Source organism: Ictalurus punctatus, chromosome 9 (genome assembly GCF_001660625.3).
Source record: "Ictalurus punctatus breed USDA103 chromosome 9, Coco_2.0, whole genome shotgun sequence".
Classification (NCBI taxonomy): Eukaryota; Metazoa; Chordata; class Actinopteri; order Siluriformes; family Ictaluridae; genus Ictalurus; species Ictalurus punctatus.
In genome coordinates this window covers 13,167,595-13,185,803 of record NC_030424.2, presented here as the reverse complement: position 1 = coordinate 13,185,803, position 18,209 = coordinate 13,167,595, and the positions used below count along the sequence as shown (strand labels likewise).

Below are 18,209 nucleotides of genomic sequence, written 5' to 3'. Positions count from 1 at the left end.
GCACACAGGAACAGTGTCCAAGCGCCACCTTCAGTATCCTATTGAGAGAGTGAAAGAGGGGGATGGTATGGGGTAGGGACAGAAAATTGCTTCCATCCACATTCATAGATTTCAGTTTTGTGTCTGTTATTCTTGAACATATATCATTTTTTTTGTCTGTTTGTTTAACGTGTATACTTAAGATTTACAATATGTCCTGATATGCGGGTGATCCATTTAGGGTTGCCTAATCAACTCTTTTCAGCTCAATCACTAATCAATTTATAGGTAAATCAAACCCACTCAACTTAAATGTTTTATTAATAACACAAATGAGGAAAAATCAACAAAAGAGGCCATCTACCACAGCCCAGGGAATTTTCCCCCTAGACTGGTTTAAATAGAGATAGTACAATTCAGTAAGGTGGATTAGCAATCTGGTAACCCTGTGCTTGAAAGTGGCCAGGCGTCAACGGGGTGCGCCAAAAGGGTTAAGGAGAAGCAGTGGGTGCGATGGGCGGAGCTGAGAGGCAGCGATTGGAGCGCTCCTGGTGACATCATGGCCAGGAAAAAAGCAAAAAACTAGTTAAGAAGGCGGTTTGTAACTCGGAACAGTGGATGAGCGTGAGTTAACGCAGCGAGCAGACGCGCACTGGTGAAATATTGTGCAGAGACTCTGGCATTGGGAGAGAGAGGTGCTGCGAGGGTGATAACAGAAGCATGGTACAGCAGACGGAGAACTGCGAGACGGAGAGTTTGTCCAGAGAGGCGACCGACTCTGACGAGAGCGAGTTTATGGCGTGCAGCCCGGTGCCCGGCTCCGAGATGAACCCGGACTGGTGCCGGACAGCCACTGGCCACATCAAGCGGCCCATGAATGCGTTTATGGTATGGTCCAAAATCGAGCGGAGAAAGATCATGGAGCAGTCGCCAGACATGCACAACGCCGAGATATCCAAGCGCCTGGGCAAACGCTGGAAAATGCTGAAGGACAGCGAGAAGATCCCGTTCATCCGCGAAGCCGAGCGGTTGCGCTTGAAGCACATGGCAGACTACCCTGACTACAAATACCGTCCGAAGAAAAAACCAAAGCTGGACAATAACTCGTCCAAATCGGCGCTGTCTCCTGAGAAGTCATGCGCGAAGATGCCGAAGAGCGGCGGTGCTTCCAACAAGAAGTGTCCCAAACTGAAAACGAGCAAGTCTGGAAGCAAGTACGCGGATGACTACGCGTACAAGAGTGCCAAAGTGGCAAAAATCGTGAAGAGCGAGTTTACGGATGATGATGACGATGACGACTACGAGTATGAGGAGGAGAGGACGCAGGCGCGCTTAAAGGGCCTAGACGACGAGGAGCAGACTCGCGCATATAGCGCGGCTAAAGTTCCCGCCAGTCCCACGCTAAGCGCCGGCGCAGACCCGGAGACCGCCAGTATGTACGAAGACGCAACGCGGAGCTCAGCGCCACACGGCGCGCGCCTCTACTACAACTTCAAGAACATCACCAAGCAGAGCCCGGCGTGCACCTCCTCCTCCTCGTCGTCCTCCCCAGCCTCGGCGCGGTCCGTGTCCACATCGTCCAGCTCGAGCGACGACTCGGACGACCTCCTGTTCGATTTCAGCCTCAATTTAGCGGCAGCTTCACAGTGCTCCGAGTCGGGCGGCCTCGCTTCAAATCTTTCTCTCTCCCTAGTGGATAAAGACTTGGACTCGTTCAGTGAAGGCAGCCTCGGCTCGCACTTTGAGTTCCCCGACTACTGCACACCCGAACTGAGCGAAATGATCGCCGGCGACTGGCTCGAGAAAAACTTTTCCGACCTGGTGTTTACGTACTAAAATAGTAATAACGTTCGGCAGAAGGACTGAAAACAAAATGATGAATTTGACGTGTCGTGTACACGTTTGTTTGTTGTGATCCTCCATCACCTTGCGGTGTAAGACTGCTTAGCAGTTTGGGGGAAGGGAGAGAGAAAGATTGGATGAGTAGATGGCGTACGAAGAAGGGTACTGTAGCAGAGAGAGAGAGAGAGAGAGAGAGAGAGAGAGAGAGAGAGAAAGAAGGAAGCGTAAATGAAAACAGACTTTTTTTCTGGCAGCATGACAGGGTTTTAAGGATTTTTTCTGTAGGTCTACAATATATCGATCGACTACAGTCGGGCCGCAATGGGGAAAAAATCTGAGAACTTCTATGCATCTTTAACCCTCTTTATAACTGCAGGGAGATGAACTCATTAAGACTGTGGACTGACTCGAAGCGAATCTGTGAACTTTTTTCACCGTTCATTCAGGACGCCAGCTTAAAACAAAACAAACAAACAAAAAAACACGGTCGTTTCTGTTCTTTCGAAAGGTCTTCTTTTGTCTGTTTTTATACCCGATTCTCGTTTACCTACCGGCGTGAACCTTAAAGCAGCCTATTTTAATCCTCTCCGGAGTCACAGTTGTCGGAGGACCCGTTTTGATACATAAACAGACCTCATGTTTTTAAAAGAAAGCAAACTATTTTCAGGCGTATTTTTGTACAGTGCAAAAAAAAGGGGGAATGTTCTTTACCGCGCGCTCAGTGAGTTTCAGGCACTTCTTTCCCACATTAGTTTATCTGAGCATGCAAAAGCGAGTTCCAGATCAATTCAGACTCGACTCAGCAATGCCTTGTGATTTGAAGCTTTTTTGTTTTTGTTTTTGTACAGTTGTAGATCAGATTCGTCCAGTACTTGTAGAACATAATGGCATTTGTAAGGGAGAGAAAAGGAGAGAAAAGAGATGTACCTCCATGCTGGTACTAGTTTCCAGATTGTATATGTACTGTAAAATAGTAAAAGTTAGGAGTTTATGTATATCATACTCGTGATATGTGGATGGGTCCCAAATCGCAGGTGTGAAACTGGATTTTTTTTTTTATTATTATTATTATTATTTGTTATGGCACATATTGTTTCCCCTTCATTTTTCTTTTGTTTGTGCAATATATTTACATGTAAATGCAGACCATCTACATTTTTATTGTAGCAAATGGTGGCCAGGCAGACATGTGGGGTATGAACAATATGATCTGTCACCATGCTGAAGTCTGTCTTTACAGTGATAAGGAAAGTAATCAGCTGGAACTGATGGAAAAGAAATTGAGAATGACCACATGACATGATGCATTACTGTGGATAGAAAATAAATAAATAAAACCAGTATCCCTCTAAAAACATTTGATTTACTACAAGAAAGCTATAGAAAATGACCCTGTTTAAAACAATAATAAAAATTTGGCAGGTATTGATTGTAGGTAAGCTGGCTGAAAAAATGTCAAGCAAGCAAAAAGAAAAGTACATTCCATATCCTTGTTTCATATGATGGAACGTATTATGTTCAACGTAAGACTGCCTTCTTTTCTAAATACAACCATAGACCTGTATTTTTTTTTGGTTTCTTGCACTTAAGCAGATTTTGTTTATTTGATGTGGGTCTTACATGAAGTCTGTTTCGAATACGTGTTCGGGAATGTGAAAACCAAGAGAAGTGGTGACGCATTGAGCAGCAGTTGCCTCACATTCCAAGTGTGAATCTCTTTGACTCATGTTTTAATAAATAAATATCTACACCATAAATCATGCTTCTAGTTTCTTAACAAGGATATCAGCTAGAGGAAGTGGTGGGGGATTGTCTGTTGAAAATAAATATTACTTGAATATTCTTTGACGGGCTTCTCAAAACACACATCAGGCAAATTTTGTGTAACCTATGACAAAAAATAAAACATAAGCATAGCTGGCATGCCAATTAACCAATAATATGAGTCTAGAAGCTACACTGTAATTTCTGAATGGTTTTCAAGCACTTTATCAAAAACATATAATCTGTCTCTTTTGGGTTAAGCTCACTCTGCGGCTCCTTTAAGAAATCAAATTTTGCGCCGTTTGAAAGCTGTGCACTGTGATTGGTGGACTGGTGGTCTGTTAGAGTGAAGAGTAGAAGCAGAGCGTGGGTGCCCCACACATGTCTACTCCCCCAACGCACACACATGCACATGTCTCACACACTCAGAAGGCCTACTATGACTAATGACAGTCAACAGTTCTTTTCTGAAAACTATGTTCTGGTATCTATCTATCTATCTATCTATCTATCTATCTTGTGATAGCAATAATTTAGAAACGTCATATGGTTAAGATTAGCTATGCATGCATCTATTCCACTGAGTGTAAAAGAGAAAGACAGTCCCTTTTTGTGTGTCAGACAGTGGTCACTGAGAGAACACATGGGCATGACGTCATCTGTCTGTATTAACACACAACATATTTCACATGCATATATGTGCAATATATGTTTGCTTTAGTCATTCAGTCAGTATGAGAATCTGTAATAAAACATTTATCTAGCTATTACTTTACTTGACCTGCTGGTCAAGATTACTAATGGATTCGGGAGGCTATTCCCTACAGAATGTGTGCATTGATTTTGTGCCCCTCTGAAAAATCTGCTCAGGGCTAATGCCGCTGCAACGTGGCAAAATGAAATTAGTGACCCATTGCAGTTCCTCCCTGTTTCCTCTTTTAAATAAATCGAAATTCAAAATGCTCGGGTGACTCTGAGCGAGATAGTATCTATACCAATGCAGTTGGGAGAAACAGGGGTGACAACGGAAAAGTAATTTCTCATCATTCATAAAAAAGGCAGTACGTCTCAGCTAAATGTCGTATGTGACATCTACATAAAGCACTCCGTCAGTGAGCTGACAGCCCAGAAGCATTTTCAGATCAGCAGGTTGTTGGAAATGAGAACAAAACTTAGCTTAAGGGAAAGCATAAAATGTATCATCTATCCAATATTCTTTAGCCTCCTCTAGCAGTAGTCAGTCATTTTAATTTAAGTAATTTTTCAGATCCTATTGCAGTTTGAATGATATCAAGATTTTCTAACTTATACTGTTTCAGAGGCACTGCTTCTGTCTATAGGGGGGAAAAGGTCAACAGTATTTACACTATTGTATCAAAAGGCAGATGACTCTCCCCTGCCTCGAGACCTCATTGCAAATCACAAGCAACTGGAAGGAAGCAAAACGGTTAGATTCTGTATAATTGACAGCAGTGGGCCTCCATACACTTTCAAATGCATTCACTGAACAATGAATACACACCTCCTGCGTAGACCTAATGTGTTTCTGTCATTTGTGGACTATTCTTGGCATTTCATGCCAATCAACAGTAACAATTTACATCATTTTGTTATGCATGCTTTGAGGATGTAAAAGGTCCAGTGGGCTTCTACATTTTATTTATTTATTTGTTTATTTATTTATTTATTTGTTTACAGAAAGTTAAAGAATTACTGAGAGAGTAATGTATCTTGTCAGTTTACTAATCAGTGTAAGCTTGGTGGAGTGCAACTGGTACATTTCATATTTACTCATTTCTACTCATTGATATGTTTAGCTATTTTCTGTATTTGGTGTGTGTAAATTTTCTATATATGCTGTGTTAACCAATATACCAAATGAGTTATCCAAAGATTTTCATCCTTAGCAGAATTAAATATCAGACAGACTTTATTTCAAAAGATTATGTACATATTGTATTGTATATGTTGTGCCTAATGTCTTAGCCTTGGTTTCAAAATTCCTGCTATGTGACCAGGCAGCACATATTTGTGTGTGGGAATATTTTTATACTATCTTGGGGACCAAATGTAACCTTGTGGGGACATTTGGTTCATCCCCATGATGAAGTCTGTAAAATTTTCCTAATGGGGACAATTTTTTATTTTTAATTTAAAAACATAAAGGAGTCAAAAGTTTTCAAAAGAGGTTAAGGTTAAAGTTTGTCAATGGAAATTCTTCACAAGGATAGTAAGACAAATGTGTGTGAGTGTGTGGTAATCTGAGAATTTTTATGTTTATCCATATCCATGCCAGTTTTTCCTAGTAAAACATTTCCCTACTAACTTCCCCTTAGTGTGTTGCCCGAGCCCCCAGGCTGTGCTCCGTGTTAATGGTTTTGCATGTGTTGGCCTTTCGACAGACGCTTCAGAGATTGTCTGCTCCATCTGGCCTGCTGATATTCGCCATGCCCTCGTGGGGCCTTTTCCCTGCCCCAACACCTCACCACATGGAGGGATGTGCATTCGATATCAACCACGAGCAGGGTAGATGGGAAATTAACAGACTCAGAGATCTGGGAGGAAAGCTGTACACACTACATTGCACTACAGGAAAACCCTCTGACTATCCAAGCCTGGTAATTTCTCAGAATTCATTTGGTAAATTATTTGAAATGGTGACATAAAAAATACAAAGAACTGCAAACATTTTGAGGAGATGTTTCATTTGCTCCACAGGGCAAGAGGTGTTTTTTTTTGTTTTGTTTTTTTCTCTAGAAGAGTGGCCAATATGTGCAACACATTGTCAAAGGTAAAACACAGCAGAAATATTGTAGAAATGATTCTCTATTTCTATTGGATGCTTCACACAGGAAATATTGATATAATTCAAGGTAATCTAATACAATTCAGAAGAACAGCAATGGGTATTTCCTGTATTTCATGTATTCCTGTATGCTGAAATCCAGATTTATTTATTTATTTATTTATTTATTTATTTATTTTTTTATTTATTTGGCAAAACAGCTCTGTGTGGAATGAATCTTACTATACAATTGCAGGAATAATTGCATAGAATATTGATTTACTGTTCAAAAGTGTGGTCTACGAAAAGCAAAATGCTAGATCGACTGCTTATATTCAGTGAGTGTTTGATGTATGGCCTCCATACAATTAACACAGCACCTAAATTATTAGAAAATACACACAATGTTTTACTGAGAGAAATATTAGTGCACATTTCTTCCTTGTTTTCTTTATCTACTAGGTGCAGTCTGTTTGGACTGCTGCCCAGATGCATGGATTTAGGTATGTAATTCTTCCTGAAATCCTTCTTTTCTGTCTTTTGATTTGGTTCTCTTGAAAGAAAGAGAGCGACAGAGCGAGAGAGAGAGCCATGTTAACTCCAGAAGTAGAGTGATTGCCACTCACAACCCCTCACTCCCAATTTCATCTCATCTCATTCAGTCTTGGCTATTTCTGTTTCCCTGCACTTACAGTGGAACAGAAATGGTTGAAAAACACCCCCATTGCTCTACCTCCTCTTTTTAATCTGCCAATTATCAGACAAGCGATGAAGGTAGGAAACCTTTTGGAGAGTACTAGATGAAAAGACAGTTTCTCCCAAGCTCTACACAAGCAGTTATGGACAATAGCTTAAGGGCATGTGGTTTTCAGCAGACCAGCAGCGGATGCTTGGCCATTCAAATGTGGCTGTAATCTAATACTGCTCCGGGGCCCTGGCCTGGCTTCTCCTTTTCTTGTTCTCTATAGGGGCCCTCTCCAATGCACTCTGCCCAGTGACCATTGTAATCCTCAACGTCCCCTGCTTTCTCCCTCAATTCATATGTTACCCCGGTTACCCCATTAGGACAACCCTTCACCATTTGCATCAGCACGGGGTCTAATTTGAAAGTCTCTGCAGCTTGAGTAAATAATTAGCACATCAACCCCCCGCCCTCCTCCCCGCCCCTCCGAGCTTTTTTGAGGAAGCGTGGGTGACTAGAAGCTTTTTTTTGTTTTTAATTTTCATAATGAATTCAGTGCTGCCACGAATTGGGTTAGCACACCTTCTGCCATAACGGCATCCCTTTCAGGGTTAATATTGAACACACACACTTATATGCACACGCACACATATGCAGTGTTTTTTTTTTTTCTTGATGGTCCTTGCATAAACAGTGGCACATTTCAGACATAGTGATAGATTTGCTATTATGTGATAAACAAGTGATGAAATAAATTTGCTATAACTGCTTGCTGACAAAGAACCAGAGTAGATACATGTTGCAGTGACCATTAACCTTTGATGCAAAAGTCCACTGTATGTTTCAGTATGAAAGGTAGGGCCGTAGTTTCTCTCACACAGTCTATAACCTATTCCTCTGAATCATACAGATGTGTTCTAAATGACTAAACAGCCATGCTGTTACCCTGAAGTGAACAGAAATATCACTGACTAAAACAATATTTAACCCAACAGCACTTTATAAATGCTAAAAAGTCTGACTGTTATGATATCATGGCCTTTAGTCATTGGCCTGCTTTCTGGGACACTGTAAAGCTTGCTGAGTGAACATATAATTCGTTATGTAGCTCCTCAAACATGGTAATGATTTCTCTACGCTTTCACAGATGTGCCTCAACAAGAACAGTGGTTGCCAAAAATGCCATTAACTGTGTGTACTGCCAGGTCTAATGTAATGAAAGTAAGCCATGATATTGAGAATTATAATTATATGCTGCATTCTTTTGGCCTCCTGATCCCAAAATGTTTAGAGCAAATAAATAAAAAAAAATCAGTCACTTTGAATTTGAATGCCCCTATTTTAATTCAATTCATACACATATGATCAGATTTAGATAAAGTATAGATAAATGTAATAGTAAGCATACGAGCATAGGAGCACAACAAATGCAGAACGTTATGCATGCCTTTGGGTGTAAGACCTCAGGCATCAAGGCATATGCAATGGTGTCATTTTTTTTGCTTACTTCTTCACTGTGTTAGAATGAATAAATGCACAGGCTGATTATGTGTTATTTGAAGTAATTAGCCATCTGTACCATGTATAGTACCATTAACCACTTAAATGGTCCCATGAAAATGACAAGAAAACTTTATTTGCTGAAAACTATCTTCCTATCCAAAGACACAGGACTAAGGCCCAGATCCAGTTCAAATCTAGGCTTTTGTGTCCTTTGCTGGAATTAAAATCAATGCTACAAGGCTAAACCTCCACCCCTGTACAATCAATTTCAACACAAATATGCTGATACCATGGCCTGCACAGGTGTGAATACTGTCCCAAGGGTTGAACTTTACATTCCATACACTATAGAATATGGCAGGGTCCTGTGCTGTGGTCCACTGGGGAGAGGAAAATCAGGCCGATTTGAGAAAAAAACATTTTGCTGTGTTATATCTGAAAAGAGCTTGGACCAGCTGGAAAAAGTTAAAAGCTGTGGCGCTAAAGACAATGGACTAAATAGACTAGTTAATTCAATAAAAAGTTGCCTTTTTCCATGTCAAGCTTTTAGGCCAATGCAATGTGACAATGTCAGCCAGGCAAATGATTTCTTTTGAGTTTTCTTTAATAATTGCATGATTCTATATTCTTCACTAACTCATGGTTTATGCATCCTCAGCTCTTTCACCTTTCTTGGATTCCTGGTTGTGGGGACCATCGGATATTTATTGTGTGCTGAGATGAAGGACAAGGTATGTTGCTTGTTGATTTTCATACCCAATCATTATGATGCAAACAGATGATATCAAAGGGCGTTCCATGGGTTTCGTCATTCACTGCTCAGTAGGACTGAAACCTGGCTGAAATGAGTATAAAGTCCTATTAAAATGGGACTTGTTTTACATGTGGAGGTAGAGTTATGTAATTATTACCAGAGTATTACTAGATTCTTGTGATCTTGTGATCTCAACACAATAAAAGTTGTTTTCTTATGATTTTGAGATCTCATGATTATTTTATTTAATTTTATCATGAGAAAATCTTGCACCTTATGAATGGGATTGGTGTTGCATGCATGCTGGCGTCTTCGACATTGCCATCATAAATTCGATACTTCGCTGTAGACATGGACTCTATCTATGCATTAACAGAGAGAGAAGTCATCTTCTCAAGTGTCAGACAATAATGTGGAAGTTGTCAAACACTGACTATAAATAAATAAAGCTATTTCAGCTTGAGTGAGTGCCTGATCAAAGTAAAAACTAATTTGTTCATCCATGATGCTGCAGGAATTCACCAAGATTTTGTTGCCTCCAGAACAATAAAAGCAACATGTTATGTTGAGTAAACAGAAAATTTAAGTCATGACAATGAGAAAACAACTTTTGTTATGTTGATATCATGAGAAAAAAAAAAATTGTGTTATGTCATGATCACAAGAAAACAACTTTTGTTATGTCCTGATCTCGAGAAAACAAGAAATTAAAAAAATGCATGGCCTCTTAGGGCTTCCGTACTGAATTCATCATGTCAATATTTTTTACAGACTGTGTTCCATTTGAATTGTTATAAAAAGATCTGTAGAATAACAACAGGTAATAAATATCCCATTCAAATTAAATTGTTAGTAAGGACTCCATTATATCCTGTGGGAAAAGAGTTTTTTTTTTTCACTTTTGTTTAAATATAAAGACAATTGTCATTACTATGATTTTCCACTGAAACAAAAAAAGTATTGCCCAAAAAGAATAAAATATAGACAGCGTTTAAAGGACTTACAGAAGTGATGGCTCTGGGGGTTTTAAGTAGGTTGAGTTCCTCAAAATACAGCCTATGTTCCTTTTATTGTCATGTGACCTACTAATGATCAAATGCAACTTGCGCGGCCACAAGCCCTAGAAGCGCTTACTGTATAATAAAGGTCAAAACAATCCGTTTGTTTTATAATGAGGGGTATGTAATATTCATGGCATTTTTAGTGTGGTAACCATGCATACATTGTGAAGGCACTCCCATTTCTGTGATTTATACAGCAATCACAGGCATATGTGTGGAAACCTTATCCTATTTGTATAGTAATTTAAGCCGTATTTCCACCGAAATTACCTGGAACAATTAGTCCCAGGAACTTTTTACAAGGGACCATTTGGTTCCTCCATACCTTTGTTGTCTGTGTTTCCATCACGGTCTAAAGTACCGTGAAGATTAGGCAAATTAGTCTGGTGACGTATAACTGTGTGCAACAAGCACTTGGCAGGGATACGAAGCCTCAAAGTATCAAACTGATTATTGACACAAAATAAGCTGATTTTAATGACTTATAAAAAATCGGCTTATAAAAACAGGTAGCAGGCTCTGATTGGAACACAAACCTTTGAACAGTAACAATCTTAGCCAATGGCAAAGATACAAAGTTTATAATATGCTGCAACTAAGCTGCTGGTGTAGTGGTTAGGATGCAGCCCGGTCAGGGATTTCACTTTTCTTTTTTTATCTTTGGATAATGGTTTGTATTTTAGAAACGGACAGTCTATTTTCTGAAATCTGATGACACTGCAACAACAACAAGCATGGAGGAGATTCAAACTGTGCTGCTGTTGATTGTGATGTATTGCTTTGCTAAAGAAATAATTGAGAAAATGCTGGAAAAGAGACAAGCAGTGGTAGTAAAGCAAATTCAGAATGCTCGTAATGCTAGTAAGCAAACTGATTTCATCAGCTATTGCTAAGATGACGAATGCGTGCACGAGCTTCTCTCTGCATGGTTTTCTTGTGTAAACAATGCCCAGCTCACTTGATATGTTAAAGTATACTTTTTCATTGTGGGTCGCCGTTTCCAGTTCCTGCTGTATTCCATCCTCAGCATAAATACTTAATAAGACATGAACCTCGTCGTTGGTCCATCTGTCATATTTTTTAAGAAACTTAAGTGTGTTGATTCAAATCACAATAAACAACTGTTACTGTATGCACCGCAACAGACTTTTAAAAATGCTGTGTGTACTCAACCAATCAGCATGTTCAGCACCCAATCCCAACCCCAAAGTACCACCTCCCAAGTAGGGACTTTCTGAACTTCATTTAGACCCTGGTCCCTACAGTGGAAACACAGAGTACCCAGGGCCATTTCTGGCCAGTTTGGCAACCTAGGCGAGATGCCTCTTGGTCAGCGAACACCCCGCCCCCTGAATCACATGGGAAAGCCTTCTAAATCTCTACCCAGCAAACAATTTTTGATTCCCAGAACATACATTTTTAAGGTTTGTTAAGTGTTAGCCAGGAAAGTTTTCTTTATGGAAATAGGAAGATTTTTAGAATGTTCCCCTGATGTTCTCTTAAAGTTCATACCCATACTCTTAACATACCCATAAATTCATGAATGAAATTTCACTCAAAGTAATTGCAAAAACTTCCATAATCTGTTTGTAAAAACCTTGCTGATGGACCTATTTAATATGAACCACAATTCCCACGTCCCATAGTTCCCCTGGTACTGGTAGTAAAATGGTATAGGTAGTAAAACTTGAGAAAAATTATGGTCAGTTATCCAGCTCAACATTTTATTTATTTTTTTTATTTTTATTTTTTCACAGAAGCTGTGGTAATTTACCTGTCAATGTATTACATGATCAGACAAAAAGTTGGATTTATTATAAAACTTGCCTCGTGTTATCACTGTTTGCAGAACTACCAGACTGATAAAATATAAAACTTTTTCGCTATCTAATACGAGACTAGGCTAGTTTTGTGTTGCTAGCCAAGGGGAGGTACAACTAAGCTATCATTGTATGGATTTAGCTGCAACAGTGCCATGCAAAGTACGTTATCTGTCCTTGTGCTCTGCTCATATCATGTTCACGTAACTTGGAACTCATAGACATTTACACACCCTATTTTCCTGCTCAGCATGAAATAATATTAATGTTTCAGTTTCAACCCCTTTACTGGTTAAAAATAAATACATAAAAACTGGTGTATATTAATTTTTTCCCTCACACTGACTGTGTGAGCAAGCGTTTGGCAGAATTGAGACCTGTCAGCCAATAAGACACCAGTATTTCCACATATTTTCCTGTAAATACCACCAAGCTGGTTTGCCTTTGCCTAGAAATGGCCCTGCCCTACCTCCAAAAGTGCCTAGTTCCTGGGGAAAGTTCCTGCGGTGTAAACGCAGCTTTAGACGAATAGCAACAAACCAGAAAGATGAGAAGTTGCAAGCCTACTTCGTAATAATACTGATCAGGAGTAGCTTCTAGGTCCTCAACACCACATTTCCATGAATTACCAAAAAAAATAATCCTCAAGAATTAATATTGCTTAACACCACATTTCAATAAAAAAAACAACAACAATATTTAAAAAAAAAATTATTATTAGAAAGTGTTATTCTTAGGTACTTGTAAAGTTCAGTTCAATAAGAAAGCCACCCTTTTACAGGAAATGAAAACATGCCATGGATTCTTGTGCTAATAATACAGTTGTTCTGGCTCTCAGTATAGAAGTTTAGAGGATTCCTCGTTCTTTAAGCACTGACATCAACTGTGTTACTGCTCTGCAGTCTGGTCTGACATTTTTAGTAGAATTTAACAATATTGAAATGCAATGCCATATCTTAGCATTTCATATACATTTGCTGTTGGACCTTATGGATCTTATTTATTTATTAAGGCATGTTTTGTTAATGGAATGATCCTAGTTTCAGTTCAAGATTATTTTCTTGATTGACACTGTAATCTACCCGGTGCTAATGCAGATTCCAATACTTGAACAGTCAGGTGGTGTCACAGATTCAGCCAGCATGCCATTAACACCAGGTCTTTCAGCTGCACCTACCCGTTCACAATCACCTGAATACTAACGGGCACACCTGTTTCATCCTAATCAGGAACCATTCATAAGCACACCACTATCATGTACCTGTTGTCCGGTCTCGTCAGTCTCTGCGCAAGTAGTTACCTATCGGACTCCCTTCATAGTTACCTCGCTATTTCAGCGCCATCCACCATTCTCTGGTATTCTCCATGCTTTATTCCACTACCGAGGAAAAGGCTCTTCAGTTAAGTGTGTTCTTCCCTAATGAACTGTTTGTGCCTTTCCCATGCCTGTGGATGGCTACTAAGGAACAGTCTCTGCTATATACTTGCCTGCTCGCTTATCGCAAATATCTCTTCCATTCTGTGAAATAAATATTCCTGTTCAGTTGATCTTCATGTCTCCTCTCCTGTATGTGACAGGTGGGACAAATACCTTCCATATTGTTCGCCATCATTAATGGGTCATGAAACATTGCCAGATGGCAGTTTGTGTCAGGATGTGGTTATCCTTAAAGTCTGAAAAAGTCATTAGTATAAGTAGGGATGTCACGATACCAAAAATCTAGAAGTCGGTACCGATACCACCAAAAGTACACAATACGCGATACCAAAGTCAATACCACGGTGTGGTATAAAAATAAAATTTAAAAAATTAATTAAAAAAAAAAAACTCTCCTCAGGGTGTGAATTGGAACAGGGTAATGTTATTTAAGTGCAAATCTGTTCTTAAAGGATTTAATCCTAACATGGTGAACAAATTATACTATAGAATTCAGGCAATTTTACTGGGGTTCTCTCATACAGTGTAGCAAGTAATAATCTGGAAAGACCTTTGTAATACCGCAGTCTAAAACTGGATTTAAAGAGAAGCAAATTAGTAAATGAATCACATGTAAATGAATCACTCATATGAATCACATGAAAATGAATAAATAAATTAAAGATAGAAAAAAACTCCCCTGGAGGACATCCTCCTCTGGTTGATACTGGCAAAGAGAGCGAGAGAGAGAGGGTATTTTAGTTATTAAACACTGTCTGACAGTGAGTCTCTGGAGGTGCACTCCTTAACACACACACACTACTCTGAATACAAGCATTGGTTTAAATTCATTGATATGGTGGCAGGCCAAAACAATTTATTAAAAGCATGAACATTTGAATAATTATTAGTGACAGTAGCTACATTTAGCTGACAGGACACGGGCTGACAGGTCAGGGCGGAGCGAAACTTGTTAAACTAAGCTTCTGTAGTTTTTCCCCCATGTGCTTGTAGGCATTCTTCTTCACCACTTGTGGACCGACTGAAACACTTGCGCATATTTGCTGCCCCCATCATGTCCCAAAGAATCACAACCTCGTTACAAACGGTACTAACGGTACTGCAGAAAAACAAGTACCATCACATTAAGAATGTTGGTACCGACTTTGTACCAAAGTATCGGTTCTCATGACATTCCTAAGTATAAACACTAAAAAGGTTGGATTACTTTTACACAAGGGACAAATAAGAATATAAATAATGGAGTATAGTTCTTTTCTCTATTCTATGGTAAATATTGACACATAATTTACTAATTTTCAACGAAGGTTATTCTTCAGAAAAAAAAGACAAAAGTGCACCTCTAATAATACTTTTAAAGCAGTCTGTCATGTTACAAAGAAGGATACGGAAACAAGCACAGATCTTCAAACATTTAATGAACAAACAAACAAAACAAAGACACTAAGACAACTAGGAAGAATACTGTGGTTAAGGCTAAACAAACTATAAAACAAAACATGGTACAGGGACAAAGGTCAAGTTAGACAATACATAAGATGACGAAGCAGTGCAAACAGTATATATATATATATATATATATATATATATATATATATATATATATATATATATATATATATATATATATATATATATATATATATATATATATATATATATATATATATATATATATAAGCCATTTTGAGAGTAATAGGGAGGGGGGTGGGAAAAGCATGGTGATGTAAAACTTTCCCTATATATAAATTTACATTACAATCCAGACAGTACAGGTTATTTCAATAAGCAATTAAGAGATAATGGCCCTCCTTCTCATGTAAAGCATAGAGAAGCCAGGGAAAGAATTCAGGTGCTATACTAGGAAGACAGTCAGTTCACTGTAAATAGGATCTCCATAGAAGAAAAAAATGGGTCCCACACAGAATGCTATTCGCATGAGAATGTAGTGGCTGCCACTGTGGCTCTGCGGTGGCTCTCTTATTACAACAAGAATCCCATTCGGCCAGTCATCAGACAATCAAACCGGATTAATCAGGCTAGATCTCAATTACAGTAGAGGTAATTTTCATGGCATGGCACTGGGAACCTGTGGGGGAGAGAAAGGGAGCAGGTTAGCTAAGCACTGGAATGTCAAGGTGGATTTAGAGCGCCTGTTACACACCTTATTTCACCTTATATTAGTGACTTCAGGTACTGGAGATTCCTTGCACCTTTCATTGCCTTTTCAGCTATATTTCCACTGTGTTAAGCAAGTTTAAGCAGAGTTTAGGCTGACCATATTCTAGAGGAACAGTTCTACCCTGTTTTCACACAAACCCATTTCCTTTGGACTCTATCCTGCAGTGGATATCTTTTCAACCTTTCCACCCAGTGCCGTGCTCTTGATTTATGGTGGATAGGGGAAACTGACCGTTAAACCCATGTAAATTTCCTTGTGGAGGGGAGAGGTGCAGGCTGATGGTGGACCACCCACTCAGAGTTCTCCTGTCCATTCTCTGGCCCACGAATAGGAGAGGCTTTCATACAGAGGTCAGGGACATTTAAAAGCCTCCTGAAGCATTTAGACATCTCTCCCCAGGTTATGCATTACAGGGCGCCAGTGTCCCTCCCTAACAGGAAGCAGCACAATGATTTTGTGGGATCTTGGAACTGCCCTCCATGTAGGAAGAAATGGAGACCTGTTTGAAGCTGGATGAAGGCAACTATCAGCAATGTTTTGGGAGTAGCTTTTTCTGGAAAGAAAGCATTCCCAGATCTGTCAGTTCATCCAGCATGTAGGCAGAAGTAGCTGTCGTGCTAGCTATGTCATTAAGGAGGTCATTTCACTGACATTAGTCAGTTCAGTCTGGTGGAAATAGTCCATGGTGCTCGCCTCTGTACTCATCGTCCTGTGTTTCCCAATTGTCTTATGTCATAGTGTTATGGTTCAAGACTCTGCTGGAGTCCTGTGGGTTTTGGCACCTTTTTTTTTCTAGATCCCTGCTGCTTCTCCCTCAGTATTCTTCACCTCTCTACTAAGACAACCATACACTCCCTGCTGAGGCAGCTAAGGCAGGCTTCCTGCTGATTCTCCTGCCAATATCCCGAAGTTTGTCAGTAGCTCAGAGCAGAAAAGCATCTACAGAGAGGTACAAAGCCCCTTTTAAATTTGGAGATTTCTATGTGATTGTAACATAGCATAACTGTGGGTTATGTACTGTAAGTGCAGTACAACAGTATTTATTCAAGTAAACACAAACTCTAATGTGATGAAATCTGAAGCGGCTCCTGTGAATAAGGATTGAATTTAATTAACACACAGATGGTGCAGTATTTGCAATCTTACCACTGCACCTCTTCTCTCTGATTTGTGTCCATTTATCTTAGCATGTAAACCTACATACTATATTGCACAAAGTTGCACATTCCTAAAACAGTCCAGGCATAGACCCTTGGGGGTCACATCCTATTAAACATACCTGAAGAGGTCATACTACAATTGTTACTCCTTTTTCAACTTTTCGGTCTCCTCTGAGCCTGTCTCCCTTCTGCTCTAAATGTTATTATACAATTATGGCTTCACACAATAGAGCAAAGCATAATCATCCAGTTAAACTAGCTTTCTTTTATTTTTCTATTATTATTATTTTTCTTTCTGACACACAGCGATTACTCTAATGGCTATGGTTTCTTTATAGTTTGAATATCTACTACTCCAGTACCACTCTCTCTCTCTGTAGTATGTGATAGAAATATATAGTCTACTATGTGATCTGGTGACTCAGTGGAGCCATTGTGTCAATAGCTTTTGCATCTCATCATGATCATCTTCACTGCACAGAAAGCTAAATATCATACAAAAAACACAAAAAATTTCCCTCCTCACACTCTAACAAAACATACACAAAGGGGGCGATAATAGGAGGTAGCACATAGTTTCCTTCATTCCATTCTTTTTCACTATTGTATGCTACTACTACTACAGAAATGGAAGCCATTTCTGATGGTTCGGAGGACTGCTCTGTCGGGTATCATTGTAAACATTGGTTTGCTCTGGAGGGGAACGTGAAAGGGAGAAGGGTGTGGCTTTGGGGCGAGGAGCAAAATTGCAAACCTAAGGTTTCTGATTCGTCCTGTTATTATTTTTGACATCAGTCATTTACAACAGCTGCGAAGGTGGCAATGGAAAATGTGATATTGATTGTGTGCCCTGCAGGCTTTTCACACCCCTCAGTCCTCTGCTGTGTCTCTTTTTCTTCCACTCACACATACACATGCACACACTCTGTCTCTCTCTTTTTACACATTGTTTTCTCTTCCCTCTCCTCTCTTGCTTCTATTTCTTTAAGACACCATGAAATGGCCTGCTTGATTAATGATAGATGGTTTGCTGCTGGAGGCTGTCTACACCAAATACTGAGCTGAAAATACACAAATTGTACCACAAGAGCACATTAGAATGACAATTCATAATGTGTTAACCCAAATTATCTGTACGCAGTGAAACCAACTCATTGTTAAACTCATTGCTCAGGCTAGCATCATTAAAACACAGAAACTGAATGTGAGAGTTGGCCGTATGGGAAAAGTACACCTGTA

General features: G+C 39.5%; 1 protein-coding gene across 1 annotated transcript; it reads left to right on the top strand.

Annotated features, from left to right (window-relative positions):
- Nucleotides 1–590: 590 nt before the first annotated feature.
- Nucleotides 591–3,578, top strand: sox11a (SRY-box transcription factor 11a). Its single transcript, XM_017475352.3, has one exon. It carries the CDS (start codon nt 700–702, stop codon nt 1,813–1,815), a length of 1,116 nt encoding a protein of 371 aa, XP_017330841.1. The 5' UTR covers nt 591–699; the 3' UTR covers nt 1,816–3,578.
- The last annotated feature ends 14,631 nt before the right edge of the window (nt 3,579–18,209 follow it).

What these genes read in the sequence shown, in the direction of transcription:
- sox11a (XM_017475352.3), top strand. Translation starts at nt 700, where the DNA reads ATGGTACAGCAGACGGAGAACTGCGAGACGGAGAGTTTGTCCAGAGAG.